The sequence below is a fragment of the Hypanus sabinus genome, chromosome 13 (genome assembly GCF_030144855.1).
Source record: "Hypanus sabinus isolate sHypSab1 chromosome 13, sHypSab1.hap1, whole genome shotgun sequence".
In the NCBI taxonomy this organism is placed as follows: domain Eukaryota; kingdom Metazoa; phylum Chordata; class Chondrichthyes; order Myliobatiformes; family Dasyatidae; genus Hypanus; species Hypanus sabinus.
In genome coordinates, this window is record NC_082718.1 from 61113632 (window position 1) to 61139519 (window position 25888).

Sequence of the window (25888 nt, forward strand, 5' to 3'; positions counted from 1 at the left end):
TAGTATCCATTTTGTACAAAAAAAAACAGCCAGCATAATACAACAGCACAGTAATAGGCCCTCGATATTATGCCAACTTGTTAACCTTCTGCAAGATCAATTTAACCCTTCCCTCCATAGCCCTCTTTCTGTCATCCATGTTCCTATCTAAGACTTTCTTAAATCTTCCAAATGTATCTACTCTACTACCAGCCCTGGCAGGACATTCCACATACTCACCATGCTGTTCATAAAACAGAAATACTTATGACATTCTACCTCCCTCTTTAACCCTTTTCTTCTTCTCTCCCCCCTCCCCCAACCCCCCATACTCTCCTCCAGTATTCTTAAAATGTTTCCTCTCATATTCTTCTCATGGTATTCATTTCTGCACTTTACCTCATAGGTTTGGGCAACTGTACAAATTATTTGGCTGTTGACTTGCCATGATTGTGATGTGAATCGTGGGGCAGATCTCGCAGTGAGGCATGTCAAGGTTAAAATGGCATATGTGGGAAATTGCATGGATGATTATTGCTCCATCTGCCTCCTACCTCCTTCCTCATCCTTACTGCTATTGAGATCAGCTCTTCTGCCCATTGTTTGAAAATGGTGTGATATGATCATAGAGTGCATATTCAGTGATTGGAGATCAAATGCACAGAACATTTGCCAGGGCTTGGCTATTTAATGATTTATATATTCTGCACTGTTGCTTTCTTAATACTATTTTTCCCCCAATAGAATAGAGACAGAAAGCACAGAACCTACGTGTATATCCTCATAGTGACAGAAATTTTAGAGGATTGGGAGGATTCAGTTAATATCGGTAAGTTTAAAATGTATTCATTATTGCTCTTAATGATCTAAGCTCCCACTGGTTATTGTAACCTCCCAAGCCTTATGCAAACCACTCCTAAGTAACGGATTTTTTGAATTGCATTGTGTCTTTACTGTTACCTGAGCTTTCAGCAAAAGTGCATGTGCAATTTGGACCAGAAAACCTTTGAATTCAACTTCAGTAACGACTATGATCGTCTGTGTTGGAGGGTCAGTGGGTATTGGGAAGTTGGTCAGAGAAGGCCATTGAATCTTAGAATGTGCCATGGTGGCATGGTGATAAGTGTGGCACTACTACAGCTCAGGGTGCTCTAGAGTTCGGAGTTCACTTCTGGTGCCATTCTGTAAGGAACCTCTGTACTTCCTTTGGGATGTGTGTTCTGGTTTTCTCCCACTGTCTAAAGACCTACCGGGTAGTTTACTTGGTCATTGCAAATTGTCCTGCGATTAGATTATTCAGGATTGTGGGGCTCAAAGGGGTGGCAGGACCTACTCCATGCTGTATCGCTAATGGTAAAATCTGAATTATTATCACTGACATAAGATGTGAACTTGCGTTGCAGCAACAGTACAGTGCAAAGATGTAATCTCTTAAGTTCCAAATAGTGTAGTGTTCGTGGGTGATGGCAGTGGGCATGAAGCTGTTCCTAAATTGGTGAGTATGGGTAATCAGGCTCTCTACCTCCTTCCTGATGGTATTAACAGGAAAAGTGCATGTCTGCAATGGTGAGGGTTCTTAAAAATAGATGCCACCTTCCCATTGCATAGTCTCTTAAAGATGCCTTGATTGGGAGGGATGTCCCCATGACGGAGCTGGCAGAGCTTATCGTCTGCAGCCTCTAGCCATTGTGTACTTTGGAGATAGAAGGAATGAAGGTGTAGACTATTTTCTAAATGGGGAAATCATCTTGGGAGACCACGTGCAGGATTCTTTAAAGGTTAACTTGCAGGATGTGTCTGTAGTAATTGTGGATCCTTCTATTTAAGAAGGGCTGCGCTGGCATTGGAAAGGGTTAGGAGCAGGTTCATGAGGATGATTCCAGGAATGAAGAGGTATATATGAGGAGCATTTGATTGCTCTGGGTCTGTACTTGCTGGAGTTTAGAAGAGAGGATGGGGTTTCATTGAAACCTAATGGAATATTGAAGACCCTAGACAGTGAATGTGGAGAGACTGCTTCCTATAGTGGGGGAAGATTAGGATCAGAGGGCACATTCTTAGAAGGATGTCCCTTTAGAACAGAGATTAGGAGGGTTTTTTATTTATATATATATATATATATCAAGAGGGTGGTGAATCTAGAATTCGTTGCCACAGATGGTTCTGGAGGCCAAGTAACTGGGTATATTTAAAGTGAAGGTTGATAGGCTCTTCATTAGTAAATGTCAGAGGTTATGGGAAGAAAGGGGATGAGGTTGAAAGGAATAGTAAATCAGCCATGATGGAAAGGCAGAGCAAACTCAATGGGCTGAATGGCTTTGTTTTGCTCCCATGTCTTATGGCCGTAAGGAGGCCCCATAGCAGGCTGTGATACAACCAGTTAGAATGCTCTCCACCATGTATTTGTAGAAATTTGCAAGTGTCTTTGACATACCAAATCTCAAACTAGCAATGAATGCTGGATGAACCCTAGAATTCTCTTGCGATGAAATGGTTAAGTTGTGCCTAGTGTTCTGGACTTAAAGAATGAGAAGTGATCCCACTGAAGGATAATGTGGAAATGTAGATGCTGAAAGGATGTTTATCTTGTGAGGGAAAAGTGTTACAGCATGGCCCATTTAAGATGAATGAGAGGAATTTCCTTGAATCGTAGATCTTCAGATTTCCCTTTCCCAGAGAACTGTGGAAGATGAGTCACTGAATATATTTAAGGTCACGAGGGTATTTGAGGGTTTTGGGGAATGAACAGGAAAATAAATCTGATGCCAAGATCAAACCGGCCTTGATCTTGAGTGACAGAACAAGCTTTAAGGAGCATATGGTCTACTCCCAAGGAGCACATGGTCTACTTTTGATCTTGTCTAAAAACTACTTTGTTAAAACACAAAGTTTTGGGGGGGGGGGGGGGGAGACATGACCCCCAATCAGTTTGTGATTTGTTATCTGGACTTTAAAAAAAACAACAGTGCCTATATTACACTGACACTGTTTTGAAGGCACTGCCTCTGATTTAGTAGAATCCTGTGTAATAACTAGATCGAGTTATCAGGTAGCAAATGTATTGATGTGATCATCAGCTTTTACCTTTCTACCATCTCCCTCCTACCACTGAAAGGAATTCCTTTTTTGGGATGGAAAGAATATATTTTGTGGTTTCCTGCTGACCACCTCATTAATATGTTTCTACCCATACTAGCCATGCTTATTTGGAAGTTAAAGGAGGAAGAGTTTAAAAATAATATAACTACTGTTTGGAAAAATGTACTCGGGAAGAAATTCACTTTGCTTGCACAGACTTGTAAAGTGAATTCCCAGAGAGGCTGTTGTTGGAGTGCATTCTACAACCCCAAGTGGATCGTGAAATTGAAGAGATTCAACAGCACTCAGAAATTCTTTTTATAGGGTTTTAATTAAAACAGGATTTGACATAATATGAATTTAGCAGTGATAATGAGCATAATGTCCAAAGACACTAATAGGAGATTATTGATTTCATGGGTTTAGTTTGATTCGCTCCATTCTATGACTTTAATTTGCCATCTGCATGTAGCATCTAAAGAGTCCCACTGGAAGTGTGACTTAACCCAGTAGTCTCCAGCTGCATCATCACTGACCTTTTCCCTCCACTGCAGTGGTTGAATTGGAGTGGCTTGATTATCTGCATCCAGATACTTTAATAGTAGGTTGTACTATGAGAAACAGAATTCAGACTTGTAGTTTGGTACCTCAGCAGACCACCTATGCGACACAAATCTTCTAAGTCATAAGAATGAAACCTTTGGTGCTTAAAGGCAATTAATATTGCTGAATCCCTGCTTGCAACAGTTAAATAGAATGTAACTGTGTCAGTGGGAGCAAGTTAATTGAACTTTGCTGCTCCCAGCTTCAAGCTTTTATACTTCGGTGTCTTTTCTATCCTTTGAAATTGATCCTTGAATCATACTCCCAGTGAAATGAGAACAAACATCTTGAAAGAATTCAGTCAATCAAAGAGACCACTCAGTCCAAAATATCAACCCTGCACTGACAGCTTCTCGCTCCTACCCAAGATCCACAAACAAGACTGTCTCAGGCTCTTCAATCTTATTTCCTAACTTCACTCAATCCCATCTTCCATGTTCTAGTCCCTTCCCTCTTGCATCTCTGGTGCCCTCTACCAGTCTGACAATTTCAAATTCCCTGATCTAGTTTTCATCATAATGTTCAGTCCCATTACACCTCCATCCTCCTCCACAACGCAGCAAATTGTCCTTGCACTGAGCAACTTGAATCCACTTGCTTTCTTCTAATTAACATAGCTATAGAGCAGAGAAAGAGTAATTCTTCTGCAAAGAATCATTGCAAAACTAAATTTCCTCTTCTTGGATCATCTGCTCCCTGGAGTCACGCTTCACGTGTGGGATAAAAATCAAACAGAAATCTGATGTATTTCAGGGGGACTGGAAACAGGGTATTGGTTTACAAGCAGAGGTAGTGCATAGTGAGCCAGTCAAGAAGGACAGTCAGTGGGATGGGTTGCAGTGTAAAAGGGATATAACATTGAAAAGGGTCACAGATACAGGACTGAATGTGTTGTATATGAAATAAGGTAGATGATCTTGTGCAGATAGAGATTGGTAAGTATAACATTGTGGGTTTCACGGAGTCGTGGCTCAAAGGTGATTGTAGTTGGGAGCTTACCATCCAAGAATACACATTTTGTCAAAAGGACAAGAAGGTAGGCAGAGGAGGAAGAGTGGCTCTGCTAGTAAAAATGAAATCAAATTCCTTTGGAAAGTGGTGAAATGGGATCAAAAGATTCTTGTGGGCAGAGGGCAAGTAGACCCTGATTGGAAACACAAAGTACACTGCAGATGCTGCGGTCAAATCAACACGTACAAACAAGCTGGAGGAACTCAGCAGGTCGGGCAGCATTCGTTGAAAGGAGCAGTCAACGGTTTGGGCCGAGACTCTTTGTCAGGACTGAAGGAGGAGGGGACATGGGCCCTATAAAGAAGGTGGGGGGAGGGTGGAAGGTGATGCGGCTTCCTCTACATCGGCGAGACCCGACGCAGATTGGGGGACCACTTCATCGAGCACCTCCGCTCCGTCCGCCACCAGTTCTCCCAGTTGCCACCCACTTCAACTCTGCTTCACATTCCCATTCGAATATGTTCATACAAGGCCTCCTGTACTGCCATGATGAGGCCAAACTCATGTTGGAAGAGCAACACCTCGTATACCGTCTAAGTAGTCTGCAGCCTTTTGGTATGAAAATCGAATTCTCCAATTTCCGGTAATTCCCTCCCTCTCCCTTCCCCCGTCCCACTTTCACTCTGCCTCCTCTTCTAGCTGCCTATCACCTCGCTCATGATTCTGCCGCCTTCTACTACCCATAGTACTACCCATACTTCCCTCTTTCACCTCTCCTGTCTATCTCCTCCCTGCTTCCCCTTCCCCCACCCCTTGATCTTTCCTCTGATTGGTTTTTCACCTGGCACCTTCCACCCTCCCCCCCACCCCCCCCCACCTTCTTTATAGGGCCCATGTCCCCTCCTCCTTCAGTCCTGACAAAGAGTCTCGGCCCAAACCATTGATTGCTCATTTCCACGGATGCTGCCTGACCTGCTGAGACCCTGATGGGAGTTATTTACAGGGCTCCAAACAGTAGGCAGGATGTGGTCTACAAATTTACAGCAGAAGATGGTCAAGAAGATAATGTTATATTAATAATGGGGTTTTCCCATTAGACTGGGGAAAATCAAGTGGATCCCAAGCCCCTAAGATGGCTTTTTGGAGCAGCTTGTAGTGAGCCCACTAGGGGATCATCAATTCTGAAATGGGTGTTGTGTAATGAACTGGATATGTTTAGGGAGCTTAAGATTAATGGGACTATTAGGAAACAGTGATCATAATATGATGGAATTCACCTTACAATATGAGTGGGAGAAGCTCAAGTCAAGATGTATCAGTATTACAGTGGATTAAAAGGAATCAGAGGCATGAGAGGAGCTGGCCAAAGTTGATTGGAAGGGGACACCATAGCAGGGATGATGGCAGAGCAGCAATGGTTGGAGTTTTTAGGAGTAATTCGAAAGGCACAGGATAGATGTATCTCAAAGAAGAGTAAGTATTCTAAAGGCAGAATGATGCAACTGTGGTTGACAAAGGAAGTCAAAGCCAACATAGAAGCAAAAGAGGGCATATAATAGAGCAAAAATTAGTAGGAAGTTGGAACATTGGGAAGCTTTTAAAAAAACAAAAGAGGGCAACTTAAAAAAAAAGAAGCCATGGCGTGTGAGGGGGGGGGGGATGAAATGTGAAGGAGAGCTAGCTAATAATAATGATACCAAAATTATTTCAGATATATAATGAGCAAGAGGCAAGAGGTGAGAGTAGATATTGGATAGCTGCAAATTGACGCTGGAGAGATACTAATGGTGTGCAAGGTAATGATGGTTGAACTGAATGAATATTTTTCATCAATCTTCCATGGTGAAGATACTAGTAGTGTGCCAGATGTTCAAGAGTGTCAAGGGGCAGAAGTGAATACAGTTGCTGTTACTAGGGAGATTGTGTTTGGAAAACTGAAAACCTTGAGGGTAGCTTAGTCACTTGGCCCTGATGGACTACACCCCAGGGTTCTAAAAGAGGTAGCTGAAGTGATCGTGGAGGCATTAGTAATGATCTTTCAAAGATCAATGGATTCTGGCATGTTTCCAGAGGACTGGAAAATTGCAACGGTCACACTACTCTTCAGGAAGAGATGGAGGCAAAAGTAAGGGAGTTGTAGGCCTGACCTCAGTGGTTGGGAAGATGTTGGGGTCCATTATTATGGATGAGGTTTCAGTGTACTTGGAGATGCATGATAAAGTATGCAGCATGGTTTGCTCAGGGAAAACCTTGCCTGACAAATCTGCTGGAAATTTGAAGAATTAGCAAGCAGGAGAATTGATGGCCCATGCTGCGTACTTGGATTTTCAAAAGGCTTTTGACAAGGTGCTGCATGTGAAGCTGCAGGAAAGATTTCTAGCATGGATAAAGCAATTCCTGATGGGTAGGAGGCAAAGAGTGGGAATAAAGGGGTGACTGGATCTGTATTGTGACCACTTTTTTTTTATGCTGATGGCTTTGTAGTTAAGTTTGCAGATGATATTAAGAAGGGTGGTGGGGCAAGTAGTGTTGAAGCAGAGAGGCTGCAGAAGGTTAGGATATGGTGAGAAGACAGGAGAGACAGGAGAATGGATCAGACATGATGAACTGATGGAGCAGACTCGATAGGCTCCTATGTCTTGTGGTTTTATGGTATTGGAGCTGTCAGAGTCTCTTGGCATAGTGGAGATGGGCAGTAGGTGTAAGAGCAGGTGTAGCACTTGTCACAGGTGCAGGGGTAAGTGCCAGAAAGGAGGTCAGTGGGGAAGAACAAGTGGACAAGGGAGTTACAGACCCTGCAGAAAGTGTGGACAGGAGAGCAAGATGAGTCCAGTGGTGGGATCCCACAGGAGATGACGGAAGTCGCAGAGAGTGTGTTGGATGCAGAAGCCAATGGGATGGATGGTAGGTGAGGACCGGGGACTCCTATCCCGTTGTGTCAAGAGGACGGAATTGGGTGAAGGCAGAGTTTGGGAAATGTTGCAAGACTGCATTGATAGTGGTGGGGGGTTGGGGGGAGGGAAACGGACTATCCCATTTGCTGAAAAAAAGCATATCTTGGATGCCCTGGAATGGAGAGCCATTCACAGTATATTTACTATATGTATACAGCGTACAGCTTGAGATTCATCGTATTGCAAGCAGCTACAAAACAGAAACACAATAGCACCCATTTAAAGAAAACCCCACAGAAGAGCATTAGACCAGCAAGGAGAAAAGAACAATTCACTAAAACAGCAAAAAGCAAAGAAATAAAACGTTAAACATCAAACCATAGAGTCCACATATGTGTCCATAATCACAAGCCACTGAGGCGAGTAAAGCCAGTACAGGAGCCCATAGCCATGGCCACAGCCACCAGCACCAGGTCAGTCAGTTCAGCACTGCGTCGATGGGTGCATATCACAGCCGTAGATCCAGTTGCATGCTGCAACACCACGATTGAATTCTGCAAATAGTAAAACACGTTCAGCGCTGAGGATGTTGAACAGTCGAAAGTGACTCCACAGCCTTGAGCCACCGAGGCAGTTGCAACTTGGGACACAAGACTCCTGCACCTTCCCCAGTAGCAGTGAGAGAGAGACTGGGCAAATGCAGGCAGAGGGCATTGGACACTTGCTCATTTTCCACTCCAGTCACTGATTTTAAAAACAAATCTTGCTTGTTGCTTTAACTAGTGCAGAGTAATGGAGCCAACCACGGGTTTGTATTCCGCTATTAGTATCAGCGCAGCCTTGTAGAAGTTGCCAGTCAGTGTTGAATTCAGCATAGGATGACCATGGGGACTTCAGCTCCAGAGTTTTCCTTGGGGTTACTCCCAAAGCCTTCCCCATGAGTGGGTATAGCCACAAGGCAGTGGAGATTTGAAGTCAGTTTTCCTTCTAGATGAGCCACCAACCATGACTGATGAGCTCCGTCTGCCATAGCAACTGGTTTTAAGGCACCATTAACCTACCTTTGCCCCTACTGTTAGTAGAAACAGTTCTGCTGGGCTTAGTAACTAAGCCATAAATGAAGGCCAGGAGCTGGACTATCTCCCCACATTCCCATCAATGCTTCTCATTGTGTGTCAAACCCATCGCTGGTCTCTGTTTTGGGCTTTGATGCTCTGGAAGGACAGATTGCCCTTGCTGGAGAGCCATGCTGATTGACTTGAGTTGCTGGAGGTGAAATTTAGAAGCATTTGATAGCATTATTGATGACAGCCTCCTTCGTTGAGTGCACAGTGCTTGTGTAGTAATTAGCCAGATTAAATTTCTGCTTCTTTCTGTGAATGGGACATACCTGGGCAATCTTCCACACTGGGTATGTGCCAATGTTATAACTGAAGCAGCTTGGCTGGAGGTGTGGGCGGGTCTTCAATACTGCAGCCTGGGTGTTGTCTGGTCCCAGGACCTTCGTATTCAATGCTGTGAGGCAAATCTTCGTATCACATTGAGCTTGGTTTCTGTGGCATTGGGAATGTTGAAGAGGCTGAGATGGACCTTCCTGCACTTTTGGCTGGACATGGTTGTGAGTTCTTTGACCTTCTAGTACCTCAGATTGGACCTTGGTATCATGCTGCATGGTTACATTTTTGGATCATCCTGCTCTCTAGCTGAGGAGATCTGATGGAAATGCTTAATGTTTGTATTTGCTGGTGTAGGTAGAGGAACTGATGGAAAGACTGAGGGTGTGGCCTGGGCTGTTTGGTCAGACAGGAACTCTTGTATCTCAAGGATGTGGCATCCCCATTTCCTGTGGCTGCAAGACAGCTGAGCTGAGGCATTCAGCTCTGTTCCTGTGTGGGTTTTGAGAGATGTGCAGTCCATTTACTCTCATACTCCCCTTCCTGTGTCAGATGCCATTGAATGGCCAATCTGTCACTCCATTGCTGTACTGGCTCATTCTGTAATGTTTGAGGTGGCCTCATACAGATGTGAAAAATTGAGACTCGGCCAACTCTTGCAAATGGACCTAAAGGATTCCTAGGCATTTGGAGGAGAGATAAGGAAACACTGGCATTGTTGCATTTGGCTTTCAAATCATCTCATTATCAGCTGACTGAGAAAATTTGCCACTGTATCCTCACACTTCATAAATACTGTATCCTGGGTGATCCTGGAGTGTGGAAGGACTTAAACATGAGCTGGAGTGAAGTTCAACCTACCCAGGATTTGTTCAATGTTCTCAGAGTGGGTCATTGAAGAATCAATTACAAGCTTCTGTTTGTTTTTTTTCTCTAACCTTACCAGAAGCCTATATCAATAATCTAAGCTCCTGTAACAGAGTGCATAATCTGAACTGATGAAGTAAACTTGCAGTGTAGGAAGAAGATGCACGGTACAGGTCCTTCAGCCCACAGTGATGTGCCGATCTTGTAACCTATCTAAGATCAATCTAACCCTTCCTTTGTCCATAGCCCTCCAGTTTTCTATTATCCATGTGCTAAATGTCCCTAATGTATCTGCCTGTACCACCACCTGGGCAGGTCGTTCCACACAATCACCACACTCTCCGTGAGGGTGGGATCTTACCACTGACATGACCATAGTATTACGATCCAAGTTGTTGAAATGCACTGCCACCAGTCTCAGTTCCTCACCTCCTTTGACCATTTGGATTCCTTGCATGGCATGTAGACCTAGAGAACACAGCCATTCAGTTGATCAGATCAACAACTTACAGTTCTACAGTGGAGGGTAAAACAATAAAATGTAATCCCCATGTACTGATAATCACACAGACTCGGGTAACACAATTTAGATTCATATTCTGATTTATTTTTCCACACATACGTGGAAACGGACAGTGAAATGTGGTTGTGTTAACAACCAATACTCCCGAGGATGTGCGGGGGGGTAGTCCGCAAGTGTTGTCACACATTCTTGTATCAACGAGGCATACTTACATTGCGCAGAGAGCAACCCAGAAAACAAGCAACAAAACATCAGCAAAAGCAAGCCACACATATTAAGTCTTCCCAACTCCAGGGCAAATCCCAGGCCATGGGGCTTCAACTTTTTGGGCTAACGTTCAACTTTCGTTTTTGATCCCCAGGACTAGCCAGTGACGGGACCTAGAATTCTGGGCTTACTGACTGGCCCTTGTGCCTCCTACTCACACGGACATCTGATCCCAGGACCCGCCAACCTGGGACAGCCCAACATCCACTGCTGTCAGAGTCGTGGAGCACCACAGCACAGAAATGGCTCGCTTAGTCTGTGCCGAGCTAATCCTTTGTCACTCGTCCATGTTACTGGCCGTTTGAGTGCAAAACCTCTGTCTCTCATGTCCCTGTCCCTAAACCCTAATCTGACCCCTAACTCTCCGTCTTCCCAAAACCAACCCTATGAACTTTAAAAAAAAAAGCAACTAAGTCTGAGGAGTTACAGTGGCATGCAAAAGTGGCACTTCTGGTCAATTTCTGTTACTGTGAATAGCTAAGCAAGTAAAAGATGACCTGATTTCCAAAAGGCATAATGTTAAACATGACATCTTTCTTTACTATTTTAAGCAAGATTACTTTTTAAATTTCTGTCTTTTACAGTTTCAAAATAACAAAAAAGGAAAAGGACCCAAAGCAAAAGTTTGGGCACCTTGCATAGTCAGTACTTAGTAACACCCTCTTTGGCAAGTATCACAGATTGTAAACGCTTTCTGTAGCCAGCTAAGAGACTTTCAATTCTTGTTTGGGGGATTTTCGCTAATTCTTCCTTGCAAAAGACTTCTAGTTCTGTGAGATTCTTGGGCATCTTGCATCCACTGCTCTTTTGAGGTCTATCCACAGATTTTCGATGATGTTTAGGTCGGGGGACTGAGGGCCATGGCAAAACCTTCAGCTTGCACCTCTTGAGGTAGTCCCATTGGGGATTTTGAGGTGCATTTAGGATCATTGTCCTGTTGTAGAAGCCATCCTCTTTACATCTTCAGCTTTTTTACAGGCAGTGTGATGTTTGCTTCCAGAATTTGCTGGTATTTAATTGAATTCATTCTTCCCTCTACCAGTGAAATGTTCTCTATGCCATTGGCTGCAACACAAGCCCAAAGAATGATTGATCCACCCCCGTGCTTAACAGTTGCAGAGGCGTTCTTTTCATGAAATTCTGCACCCTTTTTACTCCAAGCATACCTTTGCTCATTGTGGCCAAAACGTTCCATTTTAACTTCATTAGTCCACTGGACTTGTTTCCGAAATGCATCAGGCTTGATCAGATGTTCCTGTGCAGACTTCTGATGCTGAACTTTGTGGTGAGGACGCAGGAAAGGTTTTCTTCTGATGACGCTTCCATGAAGGTCAAATCTCTGCAGGTGTCACACAGTAGAAGAGTGCACCACCACTCCAGAGTCTGCTAAATCTTCCTGAAGGTCTTTTGCAGTCAAACGGGGGTTTTGATTTGCCTTTTTGGCAATCCTACAAGCAGTTCTCTCGGAAAGTTTTCTTGGTTTTCCTGACCTCAACCGTTCCTGTTAACTGCCATTTCTTAATTACACTATGAACTGAGGAAATGGCTACCTGAAAATGCTATGCTATCTTATAGCCGCCTTCTGCTTTGTGGGCATCATTTATTTTAATTTTCAGAGTGCTAGGCAGCTGTTTAGAGGAGCCCATGGCTGCTGATTGTTGGGACAAGGTTTGAGGAGTCAGGGTATTTATAAAGCTTTGAAATTTGCATCACCTGGCCTTTCCTAATGATGATTGTGATAGCCCTAACAAGCTATTTAAGATCTGAGACCTTGGTAAAAGTTATGAGAGCACAAATCTTTTGGGGTGCCCAAACTTATGCATGGTGCTCCTTTCCTTTTTTTTCACTCTAAAATTGTACAAAACAAAAATAATACACTAATCTTGCTTAAAATGTTGAAAAGAATGTTTCATCTTTAACTTTATGACTTTTGGAGATCAGTTCATCTTCTACTCACTTAACTAGTCACAGTAACAGAAATTGCAAAGTAACAGAACTTTTGCATGCCACTGTATGTCTGAAATTAGTTCTGGACAGCTTGAAGTTCGAGTTACATGATTCTTTAAAATAGTGGTCGCCAACCCATCGATCGTGATCGACTGGTTGATCTGTGAAACTTTCCCAGTAGATCCTGAAAAAAATGAAAAGTAAATACACGAGTACTGTTGAGGGATTGTTTCCGGGTTGCGGGGTTTCAGTTCCGTTCTTTCTGCCCAGTGCGCATGTGTGTAGCTCCCCCACTGCACACTACACAGTGTACTTCAGTGGTCCCCAACCATGTGAGGAAACGATGATTTGGCGATATGAAACGATACGAGTCAGCTGTACCTTTCCTCATTCCCTGTCACGCCCACTGTTGAACTTGAATGCATGCGAGGTCATCAGTCGCCTAAGCGCGGTGAAACCCTCGCACCAGGGATCACTGGTTGGCCTCGGGTAACCAGCCACCTCGTGCGGCCAGTGGGAAATGCTGTTGCTACTGGCCTGGAGCGTGGACAGATGGGCGCCACCTCTAAACCTGTTTAGCACACTGAATGTTCGTGGGGAACCCGGTGCTGAAGTATTCGCAGACGACCCAATTTGGGCTCAGGGTTTCGTAAGTAACAGAACAACTACTGAAAGTCATCCCTCGAGCTAAACTTTTGTCGACTGATAGATCCTACAAGGGGGGCGGGCGTGAGCCCTGTCACACTCCTCGCTTGGTCGGTCGCTCTCTCCACACTGCGACCGCTGCGTCTCCAGTATGGGGACCTCCGGCCCTTACCTTGTCCTGTCACCCCACCCACGACCAGCCGCACCTGGCCAAGGTGTCTGGCAGCAGGAGACTGTCTAATAAGGCAATGAAGCGCTCAAAACTGCTTTGGTACCCTGAGTCCAAGTACCCTGCACTTAAAGGCAAACCCACTGAGTTTTTTCAGCGGTAAAAACGTGAGCAAGAGGGACAGAAGCTAAGTGCTGAGAGCCACATAAACTAAATTGCAGAATAGACTGGACAGAAGGAACCTGCTTTGAATATCGCTGTATTTCGGTCTTGTTTAACCCCCCATCAGCCGGTCCACAAGAATATTGTCAATATTAAACCGGTCCGCGGTGCAAAAAAGGGTGGTGACCCCTGGTGTATATACATTATTTCTACTTCCAGGTTGCGGGGTTTTACTTCCGGTCTTTTTCTGCCCGGTGTGTGCGTGTGACTAATCGATTTAGTAGGTCGATCTTGCCTTTCACTAAGGCTGAGGTTGGGGATCTTGGGCTTAAAAAGGTTGGTGACTACTACTTTAAAACCTGTTTTCATAACTATACTGAGACTTACCTAGTTTAATGCTCTGAAATATGGCAAAGACAAATATGGATGAAAGGCCTTCTGCTCTTGAGTGGAAGAAATATTTGAGTTACAAAGGTATTTTGTAAACTGGATGTTGGACTTTGCACATTTGTTTGTGGAGATCAAACCATTCCATTTCATCCAGACTTATTTGCAGAAGGAAACTAAGAAGGTCATTAGGAATTAAGAGATTAATTATGAAAGGAAGCTGGCAACAAATATTGAAGAAGGTACTAAAAGCTTTTTTCAGTATATAAAGGGTAAAAGAGAAGTCGAGTGTAGATATAAGAACAATAGAAAATGACGCTGGAGATATTGTAATGAGATGCAAAGATGGCAGAGAAACTGCGTATTTTACATCAGTCTTCACAGTGAAAGGCGTCTGCAGTATACTGGGTGTTCAGGAGTATCAGGGCAGTGAAGTTTGTGCAGTGAAAATTAGGACTGAGAAAGGTGCACAGGAAGCTTAATGGTCTGAGGGTGGATAAATCTTCTGGACCTGAATAAACCTCCTGGAATGCATCTTCATGTTCTGAAGGAAGTAACTGGAGAGATTGCAGAGGCATTAACGATGATCTTTCAAGAACTGATGGGTTCTGGCATTGTACTGGATGACTAGAAAATTGCAAATGTTACTTCGCTATTTAAGATGGGTGGGAGGCAGCAGCCTGACATCAGTGATTGGGAAGTTGTTGGAATCGATTGTTAGGGATGTGATTACAGAGTACCTGGAGGCACATGATAAGTTGGGCCAAAGCCGGTATGGTTTCCTGAAAGGAAAATCCTGCCTGACTAACCTACTGCAATTCTTTGAGGAAATTACAAGCAGGGTAGACAAAGGAGATGCAGTAGACATGGATTTTCAGAAGGCCTTTGACAAGGTGCTGCACATGAGGCTGTTTAGCAAGGTAAGAGTCCATGGAATTACAGGGAAGTAATTCCATGGGTGGAGCATTGGCTGATCAGCAGAAAACAGTGGGAATAAAGGGATCCAGTTCTGGCTGGCTACTGGTTACCAGTGGAGTTCCATAGGGGTCGGTGTTGGGACCGCTGCTTTTTACAATGTATGTCAATGATTTGGACTATGGTATTAATGTATTTGTGGCTAAATTTTCTGATTAAAAAGATAGGTGGAGGAACAGGTAGTGTTGAGGAAACAGACTTACATAGTTTAGGGGAATGGGCAACGAAGTGGCAGATGAAATACAATGTTGGAAAGTGTATGGTCATGCACTTTGTTGGAAGAAATAAATGGGCAGACTATTATTTCAAGGGGGAGAGAATTCAAAATGCAGAGATGCAAAGGGGCTTGGGAGTCCTTGTGCAAGATACCCTAAAGATTAATCTCCAGGTTGAGTCGGCTGTGAAGAAGGTGAATACAGTAGAACCATAGAACACTATGGCACAGTACAGGCCCTTCAGCCCTCCATGTTGTGCTGACCCATATAATCCTTTATTTAAAAAAAAGGACTAAACCCACACTAACCCCTAAAACCCTCAATTTTTCTTTCATCCGTGTGCCTGTCCAAGAGGCTCTTAAATACCCCTAATGTTTTAGCCTCCACCACCATCCCTGGCAAGTCATTCCAGGCACTCGCACCCCTCTTTTTTTTAACAAAAAACTTACCCCTGATGTCTCCCCTAAACTTCCCTCCCTTATCCCAATCTTGGCATTCATTTTTAGAGGTGTAGAATATAAGAGTGGGACTGTAATGTTGAGGCTCTAGAAGGTCACCCTTGGAGTATTATCTGCAGTTTTAGGCTCCTTATTTTAGAAAGGATATACTGACATTGGAGAGGATTCAGAGAATATTCACAAGAATGATTCCAAGAATGAAAGGGTTACCATATGAGGAATGTCTGGCAGCTCTTGGCTGTATTCCCTGGAGTTCAGGAGAATGAGGGTGGATCTCAGAAACATTTCTGAATGTTAGAAGGTCTGACCAGATTAGATACGGCAAAGTTATTTCCCATGGTAGGGGAGTCCAGGACAAGAGGACACAATCTCAGGATTGAAGGACATCTTTTAGAACTGAGATCTGGAGAAATTTTAGTCAGAGGATGGTAAAACTGGAATTGCTGCCACGAGCAGCTGTGGAGGCCAAGTCATTGAGAGTATTTAAGGCAGAGATAGGTTCTTGATTAGCCAGGGCATCAAAGGGTATGGGGTGAAGGCAGGAGAGTAAGGATGACTGGAAGAATTGGTTCAGCCTATGATTGAATGGTGGAGCAGACTCGATGGGCTGAATGGCCAACTTCTGCTCCTATATCTTATGGTCTTATAAATGCCCTTGTGGCTAAGCATGAGATAGTATTGTATAATTAAAAAAAATGGTGCAAAGACTAATCCCTCCTAATGAGGAAAATCTCTTGCCCCTACACACCTATGTTATGGTGCCTGCACAGTTACAAGTTACACAGCATAGCAACAGGCCCTTTGGCCCAGCTGCTTGATGCTGACCAAGATGCCCACTTATGCTGGCCTCATTTTCCCATGTTTGGCGGACATCCTTCTAGATATTAAGACTTGTGCCAAAAGTTCCAGAAGCAGTTGTGTGGTCCCTTGTTAAAACAATTTGGAAGTGTTTGTGTTGTCACCAGTAACATGAGCAACAATAACAGAATAATACACAAAATGCTGGAGGAGCTCAGCAGGTCAGACATCCTTGATAGAGGGGAATAGAGTCGAGTGTTTTGCGCCGAGACCCAACAATAACAATTACATTGCTTTCTCTCTCTCCTGCCACAGGAAGGAAAAGGGACTGGTTTAAGGTTGAAGATGCCATCAAGGTTTTGCAGTGTCACAAACCAGTACATGCCGAATACTTGGAGAAGCTGAAGCTGGCTTGCTCGAGCACGAATGGAAACTCCGTTGTCTCCACACTTTCAGGTGACACGGCCACCTTGTATATGACTTCTTCAGGAGTGCCGTCTGACCTCAGATGAAATGGACATTGACGTGGCCTTGCTGCTAATGCAGTCAGTTAATAAAACGCATGCTGCTTTTGAAAGCGGTATGCTCTAGTTTAGATTGTATATGTATAAATACTTTAGCATGAATACTTGCAGTGTTGATACTTTTATATGTAAAATAGTGTTGAAAACCAAAGCCATACATTGATTTATGTTAGCGTCATTTTGTTAGATGTGCCTTTCAGGCTACTAAATGTTTTAAGATTGCATTGCACAGGAGAGTATCTTTAATCCTATTTCAATTTTAATATGCACACAAGCCACAGATGTGAAAATTACTTTCTCCATTGGTGTTTTACAATGGTAATGTGGTAGCTGAGAAACATTCAGAACAACCACCTGAAATATCCACTAAGTGATTGCTGGGCACTCCCCTTCAGACTTTAAGCCTAGAGTAATAAATTGCTTGTTTTGAATTATTTGGCTAACTGAAAATCCCCCAATCAGCAAAATTGTCTTTAATTGATGCTCTATATCCTTGAATTCAACTGGATCTGATGCAACAATACTTTCTGAACTGTAGTTGGAAATGTGAATATCCTCAGTGATTGCTATATGAATCTCTCAAATCCTATTACTAATTAAGCTAGCAGCCGGTTTGGCTTTTGTACCAAATTTATAACTTTTCCACTTTTCACACCATATTCTCTCTTGCAATGCGTTTTGTTTTATTGATTTCTTTTTTTTCCTGCTTATTCCTAATTCTTCTTTTTTGTCACATTCTCCTCAAACCAGATGTCCCATAACTAAAATTGCCAAGCTCGGCCAGAGTTGCTGCTTAACTCTTGAAGCACAGCTTGTCTTTATTAATATACTGAACTCCATGAATGAAAGAATTGCTGATTATGCAATGGATACTTCAAAAGATGTATAGAATATATTTAATGGCTGTGTTTTTAAAAAAAAAATTGGAAGTTTCTCCAAAATATTGCAATTTTGAATTACTTTTCATGTGTCTGCTTAATTTTATATATTTGCAAGCTTTGATTTGGTATGTTTGTACCTTGCTAATTGAAAAGGGTGGTGGTCTGTTTTATATAAAGTTGCACTGCAGAGGACTCCATATTTGTCAATTGAACTGGGATTGGCTGAGGTGGCTTGGCAGGATTTGCAAGTAATTTATTTCCTTTGCCAGTGTTGCTAGGAGGATGTTTTTTGTCTGGAGGAGCAATATGCTGTAGAATTGCAATTGTCTTTCATGGATTATCATAATCCGAACCCAACCAGCCTGCTGTTCTAGTTACAGCAGTTCCATATGAAATTGGATTCCCGCAGCTTCCGATGAAGTAGAGTCGTAGTACAAAAAATTGTCCTCTAGTCAGTGTACAGCTTGCCATACTGTATTTGAATGTTGATTTGTAGAGGTTGACGATACGTAGCACCGTCCTGATTTGTATGAATGGAAATGTTCCATTCTCCCTCCTCCTGTCCCCTTGTGGTTAACAGGCATTTTAATTAGATATTGTGACTGAAACCAGTAACACATGTGGGAATCAATCTGCCTTATCCACGTACAGCCTACAGTTTGAGTTTTCAATATTGCTTCAGTTCATTGCAGTGCCTCATTACTGGTTAATTTCTACCTCTGCTATAGAAACCCATCACCTTACAATCTTTCTGTACGGTCCCAAAGACACCATTTGAGAGAGTCTACTGTATTTGATTTTAAAAAAATCATTTTCTTAATGAGACTAATAGTCTTAAATAAAACTGAATTTTGAAAAATGTGGTTCTATCATTTGTTTGTTCATGGTTTGATTTCCTGAAAATAAAACCTAAATGTGCAAGTATGAGAAGTTGAAAAGCTGAAGATTTGACGGGTAGTGTATGCTTGAATGTACAGTTACGTTTCCACTAGTGATTTCACTTTTGACATGATAGTTATTGCAGCAATGGCCCTTTTGTAAACAGTTCTATTTGCAATTGCCCAAGATGGCCATGTGTCTACTACGCATTTTGGTCAAGACCCATAGGCTACCCCATTTATGAACTTATAAACATCAGCTTGCATTTCTATAGTGTACTAACATCAGGCCATGTCCCAAGCCGCCAGGCTGTTTGCAGCTTTACCAAATAGGCACCTCATTTGCAATGTGCTGGGAGCTGCTGATTACTGCGTCAACATACACTGAGTCAAGGTTGATCCCCTGGAATAACAGAGGATTATGTCAGACCAAGAATTTACAGATGGTGGTGGAGAATGGTGCTGCTTGTGTGCACAACATCTTGCGGATGACTAGTTTTCAGCTGCCAAGTTTGTTCTGCATCTTGTGTACTTAACAAGATGGAAATTCTGCAATGTATATGGGTGTACTTAGTGTGTGGACTAACCTTCCTAAATAGCAGCTGTCCCTGTCAGTCACTCACTCACACTTGAAGAAATGCACCCGAACCAGATTAACTCTGGACATTTAACTAACTTTGTGTTAAGCAGCAGGAATCTTTGAAGACCCTCGGCTTTTAAATGGAAATTCTTGCTTTGTATCTGCTTGTGTTCCAACTCCAGAACCTTTTTTTTGCAGGATGCATTTAATTACTGCAAAGCAGATGTGTTAAGGGTCGTGAGTGGCCTCTGCCAAAAGCATAGCTATAGAGCACTCCAGTGAACACAGGCCCTTTGGCCCATCTAGTTCATGCTGAGTATCTGGACCATAACCCTACACACCCTCCAAGCCATGTAATTATCTAAATTTCTCTTAAATGTTCAATCAAACCCACATCGACCAATTCTTTGCTAGCAGCTTGTTCAATGCTGTCACCACCCTATGAGTGAAGTTCACTTTCAGGCTCTCCTTGGAGGTGGATACAATGGGGTCTTTTAAGAGAGTCCTGGATAGGTACATGGAGCTTAGAAAGGTAGAAGGCTATGGGTAACCCTCGGTAATTTCTAAGATAAGATGTTCAGCACAGCTTTGTGGGCTGAAGGGGCTGTATTGTGCTGTAGGTGTTCTGTTTTCTATGTTAAACATTTCACCTTAACCTATGACCTCTCACCCTCATCTCATCCAACCCCAGTAGAAGCAGCTTGCTTGCATTTACCCTATTTATACCCCTCATAATTTTGTATGCCTCTTTTAAATCTCTCATTCTCAAGGTCAAGTTAAAGCTTGTCATCTCAACTGTATGCATTTATACAGTCAAATGAAACAATATTCCTCTGAACCAAGGTGCACAACACAGTACATGTAACACAACACAAAGTAATATTGTCACAAATAAATCAGCAAATAATGTGCATTTACGGTACAAATTTAAAAAGTGAACAGTATAAAGCTACTGGCACCTTATACACAGTGAGACGTGGGTGGTGGATGCAGGGAGTTCGGTGGTCTCACAGTTTGGGTGAAAAGCTACTTCCCTTCCCAACAGTTCTTATCCTAATGCTACAGTGCCTCCTGCCTGATGGTATGACATCAAAGAGATTGCAGGAATGATCATAGGCAATGCTAAGGGCCCCCCATGCTCCAGAGAATAAACTCCTACCTAATCAACCTTTCCCTATAAGTGAGTTGGAAAATAGATGATTGGGAAGCTTTCAAGACCCATCAAAAGGCAACCAAAAAGTTTTAAGAAGGGAAAGATTAAATATGAGGGCCAACATTATAAAACAGGAAATTATTTTTTTCCCAGTTATGTAAAGAGTAAAAGAGGTGATATTGGACCACTGGAAAGTCATGCTGGTGATGTAGTAATGGAGGACAAAGAAATGGCGGATGAACTTCATGGGTACTTTGCATGTCTTCACCGTGGGGAAAACACCAGCAGCGTGCCAGAGGTCTATGAGTGTCAGGGAGCCGGAGTGAGTGCCATTGCTATTACAAAGGAAAAAGTGCTATGTAAGCTCAAAGGTCTTAAGGTGGATAAGTCACCTGAACCAAATGGACAATATTCCAGAGTCCCAAGACAGGTTGCTGAAGATAAAACAGATGAATTAGTCATGATCTTTCAAGAATCACTTGGTCCTGGTCCCAGAGGACTGGAAGACTACAAATCCCACTCTTTAAGAAGGAAGGCAAAAGAAAGAAAATTATAGGCCAGTTAGCCTAACCTCAGTGGTTGGGAAACAACTCCTAAGTGTTGGAATCTATTACTAAGGATGAGGTTTCAGGGTAAGTCAGTCAGCATGGTTTCTGTAAAGGAACATCTTGCCTGAAGATTTTCGAGGAAGTAACAAGCAGGGTGGACAAAGGAGAGTCAGTGGATGTCATTTACTTGGATTTTCAGGAGGCATTTGATAAGGTGCCACACATAAGACTGCTTAATAAGAAAATCCTATGGTATTAAGGGAAAGATACTGACATGGATAACGTATTTTGGTAAAAGGAACAATAGTGCAGACTATTACCTAAATGGGGAAAAGGCTCAAACATCAGAAGTGCAGAGGGAGTTAGGGGTCCTCATGCAAGTCTCCCAGAAAGTTAATTTACAGGTTGAATCTGTGATAAGGAAGTCAAATGTAATGTATTGTCATTGGTTCCAAGGGGAATAGAATGTAAAAGCAAGGAGCTAATGCTGAGCCTTTATAAGACACTAGTCAGCCCGCACTTGAATTCTTGTCAACAGTTTTGGGCCCCACATCTCAGAAAGGATATGTTATCATTGGAGTCTAGAGGAGGTTCATGAGGATGATTCCAGGAATGAAGGGGTTAAGATATGAGGAGTTTGGCAGTTTTGGGCCTGTACTCACTGGAGTTTAGAAGGATGCCTGGGGGGTAAACTGGGGAAAACTGAACAAATGTTGACCAAAACTGACCAAAAGATTAGATAGGCTGGAAGTGAACATGATGCTTCCTCTGGGGAGGTATCCAGAACTAGCCTCAAAATTGAGGGGCAACCTTTTAGGACAGAGTTAAGGGGGAATTTTTTTAGCCAGAATCTGTGGAATGCTCTGCCACAGACTGGTGGAGGCGAAGTCCGTGGGTATATTTAAGGCAGAAGTTGATCATTTCCTGACTGGTCAGGGTATCAAAGGATATGATGGGAAGGCAGGTGTATGGGGTTGAGTGGGATCCAGGGTCAGCCATGATGGAATGGTGGAGCAGACTCGATGGATTGAATAGCCTAATTTTGTTCCTATGTCATAACGCAGGTCTTCTAGTCTTGGCAACATCCTTGTAAATTTTCTCTGCACTCTTTCAATCTTATTGATATCTTTCCTGTAGGTAGATGACTAGAACCGCACACAATACTCCAAATTAAGACTCACCAACATCTTATACATCTTAAACATAACATCCCATCCAAGCTGTGACAACAAACTTAACTTTTTAATGAGAACAGAAAGTTGTGGATATTGCTGGCTGGTCACAGTTTCAGGGAGGGAACTTGTTAGAACTGGGATGAATGATAGAAGTTAAGGAGAGAACGTACAGAGGGAGTGGAAGAAGTCTTCGAGTACATAAGAGTGATTAAATGATAAGGTGATGGAACAAGTCTGGAGGAGAAGTTTGCAAGTGTCAAACATCAGAACATGATGTTCATGATGCGGAGGGAAAACTGTCCTCACCTGTACAGTGGCCTATTTGTGACTCCAGGCCCCATCAATGTGGTTGAATGTTAACTGCCCCTGACTGAGGAAGCATTTTAGGATGGATGTTGATGATGATATCCACAACCCTTGAGTAAACAAGTAAAAGCGAGGAACTGAACCTCATACTCCAGCTACCATTGCTTTTGTTGACATTTGTAGCAGGAAGCTGATTGTCCCAAGCTTATACCTCACCCCAATTAAGTTGCTGCAGCACTTCCACTGGCACAAGGGTGAAATTGCCATGTGATACAGTTCCTTCTTGAGTCCCAAGGAAAGGTCTCAGCCCAAAATGTCGACAATACTCTTTTCCTTAGATGCTGCCTGGTCTGCTGAGTTCCTTCAGCATTTTGTGTGTGTTGCTTGGATTTCCAGCATCTGCAGATTTTCTCTTGTTTCTGATTGGTCTTTTACATCTCCTTCAGTGGCTTCATTATAAAAGGTATAGATTTTTCTTTCATTTTTCCTCATAATTCCACCAGACGTAATTTCTTCCTATTATTGATTAGCTACACAGCATCCCTGTTTAGGCATCCACTAAGGTAATCTTTGGGGCAGCACAGAGATGCAGTTAGTAGAGCTATTGCCTCAGTTCCAGCAGTCCTGTGCTGTCTGTATCAAGTTTGGACCTTCTCCTGTTTCATCCCAAATCCCAAGGATGTGCTGGCTGGTAGTTTAATTGTCTGCTGTAAGTTAGCCCTCTAGTGGATAGGTGAGTGGTGGAACCATAGGAGTGGAGGGAGAGCTGATGGGAACATGTGGAGCTGGAATTAGAATAAGTGGGTTAGAGCATAAAACACTACAGTATAACACAGGTACTTTGGCCCACAATGTGCTGACCTTTTGACTTACTGTATGATCAATTTAACCCTTCCCTCCTACTTAGGCTCATGGATGATGGATAAAATGGAGGGCTACCTGAGAGTTTCTTAAACACCCCTCATATACCTTCCTCTACCAGCGTTCCATGCACCCACCACCCTGTGTATATAAAAAAAGCCTACCTCAGACACCCCACCCCTCCATACCTTCCTCCAATTACATACTGTTAACCACTTCTGCCCTGGGTAAAGTCTCTGGCTATCTGCTTGGTCTATCCTTTTAATCATCTGTTGTACCTCCATCAAGTGACCTCTCATTCTCCGCTCCAAAAAGGGATGTCCTAGCTTGCTCAGCCTCTGCTCCTTGGGTTCTGATGACTGGTGCAAACTCACGGGCCAAAGTTCTGTGACTGTCCTGTTCACCACCCTGCTCTTCTGGTTACGTTTACCTCTTGAGGCGGAGGAAAGCCGTCGTCGTTATGTGCCATGTTGTATGACGTGGGCAATCATCGTCTTTCCATGACCATGATTGTTCTTGGCAAATTTTTCTACAGAAGTGGTTTGCCAATGCCTTCTGGGCCGTGTCTTTACAAGATGGGTGGCCCCAGCTATTACCAATATTCTTCAGAGATTGCCACATAACCAGGATCTGTGATCTGCACCGGCTGCTCATATGACCTGCTCCTATGGCTTCACATGACCCTGGTCAGGGGGCTAAGCAGGTGCTGCACCTTGCCCAAGGGTGAGCGGAGGGAAGGAGTGCCTTACATCTCCTTTCACAGATGTATCTCCACCCCACCACCCAAACTATCTGACCTCAGAATTTTCCATACGTCAGTCATATCACGTCGGCGAAAGAAGACCTAGACTCCTCACCGAAATGTTCAGCAGTTTCCCATGTACCTTCCTAATTATGATCTCTACTTCCACAAGGATTTCTGGGCTTCTTCCTCCGTTCAGTTCATTGTATCCTAGTGTTGTCAGGATGCCACAGTGGCAGAGTGGATAGTGAGACACTAGTACAGCTCGGGCTGTTGGAGTTCAGAGTTTGATCCTGGCATCTTCGAAAATTGTGGAATGTATGGGTTTCCTCTAGGTGCTCCCCAACCTCCACAGTCCAAAGACGTATCGGTTAGTAGATTAAATAGTCGTTGTATGTTGTACTGTGATTAGGTTAGAGTTAAATGGGGAGGGGGAAGCTTGCTGGTGGTAAGGCTCAAAGGGCCAGGAGGGCATATTTTGTGCTTTCTCTCTAAATAAATTAACCATTGAACCCAATTGAATTCCATCTGCCATCTGTCACCCAGCTTCACCGATTCACTGATATCAATCTGTAGCTAAAGAGCACTCTCCACATCATCTGCGAACTTGCCACTTACTGAGCATTGCCTCTTACATCCATATCCAAATCATTCACGCATATTGTGAACAGCAAATATCCCTACTCCAATCCCCGAGTAACACTACTGGTAACAATAACACTATATCCAATCACTCAAGCAGCCCCCGACTCCTTATACCATGTAAAGTACAAAGGAACATTCATCTCATTCTAGTCCAAAATTCGACCATTCACTGCAAGCCCCTGTTACTTAGCTAAATGAATGTCCTTCAGCACTGGCTAACAAACCACTTATGCAGGCATGAGGACCAGTGACCCCCTAGGGGTGCAAGCTGGCAAGACTGGAGTACGAGTCCTAGTGTTCAGGATCCTCGTCACCGGTGAGTGTGAAGTTTTAAGCCTGGGGTTCAGGTCCTCATTGGTCATCATCAGCAAGTCCTGGGGTTGATAACCAAAGAATGAAGATCAGGTCAGCCTCTGGGAAGTCGGAGGCCTGATGTCAGTGCCGGAGACAGCCTGTCCAGGGGTTGGAGGGATGTGTATGGAAGGGAGGAATGGGGCTTGTATGTTGCTGTTGCTCTGCTGCTTTGTACTGTCCTGTGAACATTGTGGGCATGTTTTACTGGTATTGAAGTGTGTGCCGACACTTGCCCCCAGCACACCCTTAGGTTGCTCTGACTGTTAACACAAATGACTCATTTCACTGTATGTTTCGATGTGTGTCTGCTAAATGAATCTGAATGTGGCACCTTAACCTTTGGTTTGGGTATGTCCAATATGTTCTTGAAGGCACACACTCATCCACGCAGGTCTTGATGGAGCCAGTGACAACCATAGCGTATCCATCTAGACTTGAAGATGAATCCCTGAATATTATCCAGTCCACTGATTCAAAGCACTTCTGTAAGCACTCCTCCACCTCCCTTGACCAAACCTTCTTGGTCCTCATCATTGGTGCTGTGGTCTTTAGTCTCTGCCTGTACACTGGGAGTAGATGTCCAGCCAGGTGAATGGACTTTCCATAATGCGGGCATGGAATGACATGGTAAGTGTTCCCGATGGTGGTCAAGTGTGTTGTCTCCTCTGGTCCCACAGGTGGTATGCTGGTGGTAGTTGTTTAGAGACATGTTCAAACTGGCCTGGTTGAAACTTACCACGATGATGGGAAAGAGATCAGGGTGTGCAGCTTCATGCCTGCTGATTACAGTGCTCGGCTCCTGCCTGACGTTGACCTGAGGTGGATTGTACACCTCTACCAAGATGATGGCGGCAAACTCCCTCAGCAGATTAAAGAACCATATTTGACCCCCAGATGTTCCAGGCAAGACTGAGACAGAACCGCTACAT

General features: G+C 43.5%; 1 protein-coding gene across 1 annotated transcript in view; it reads left to right on the forward strand.

Annotated features, from left to right (window-relative positions):
- nudt4a (nudix (nucleoside diphosphate linked moiety X)-type motif 4a) overlaps window positions 1-18566 on the forward strand; it is a 63637-nt gene extending 45071 nt beyond the window's left edge. Inside the window, exons 4-5 of the mRNA XM_059987737.1 lie at window positions 724-808; window positions 16628-18566. Coding sequence (XP_059843720.1) covers window positions 724-808; window positions 16628-16824 — 282 coding nt within the window. The 3' untranslated portion in view covers window positions 16825-18566. The remainder of the gene's footprint in view (window positions 1-723; window positions 809-16627) is intronic.
- Window positions 18567-25888: the final 7322 nt, after the last annotated feature.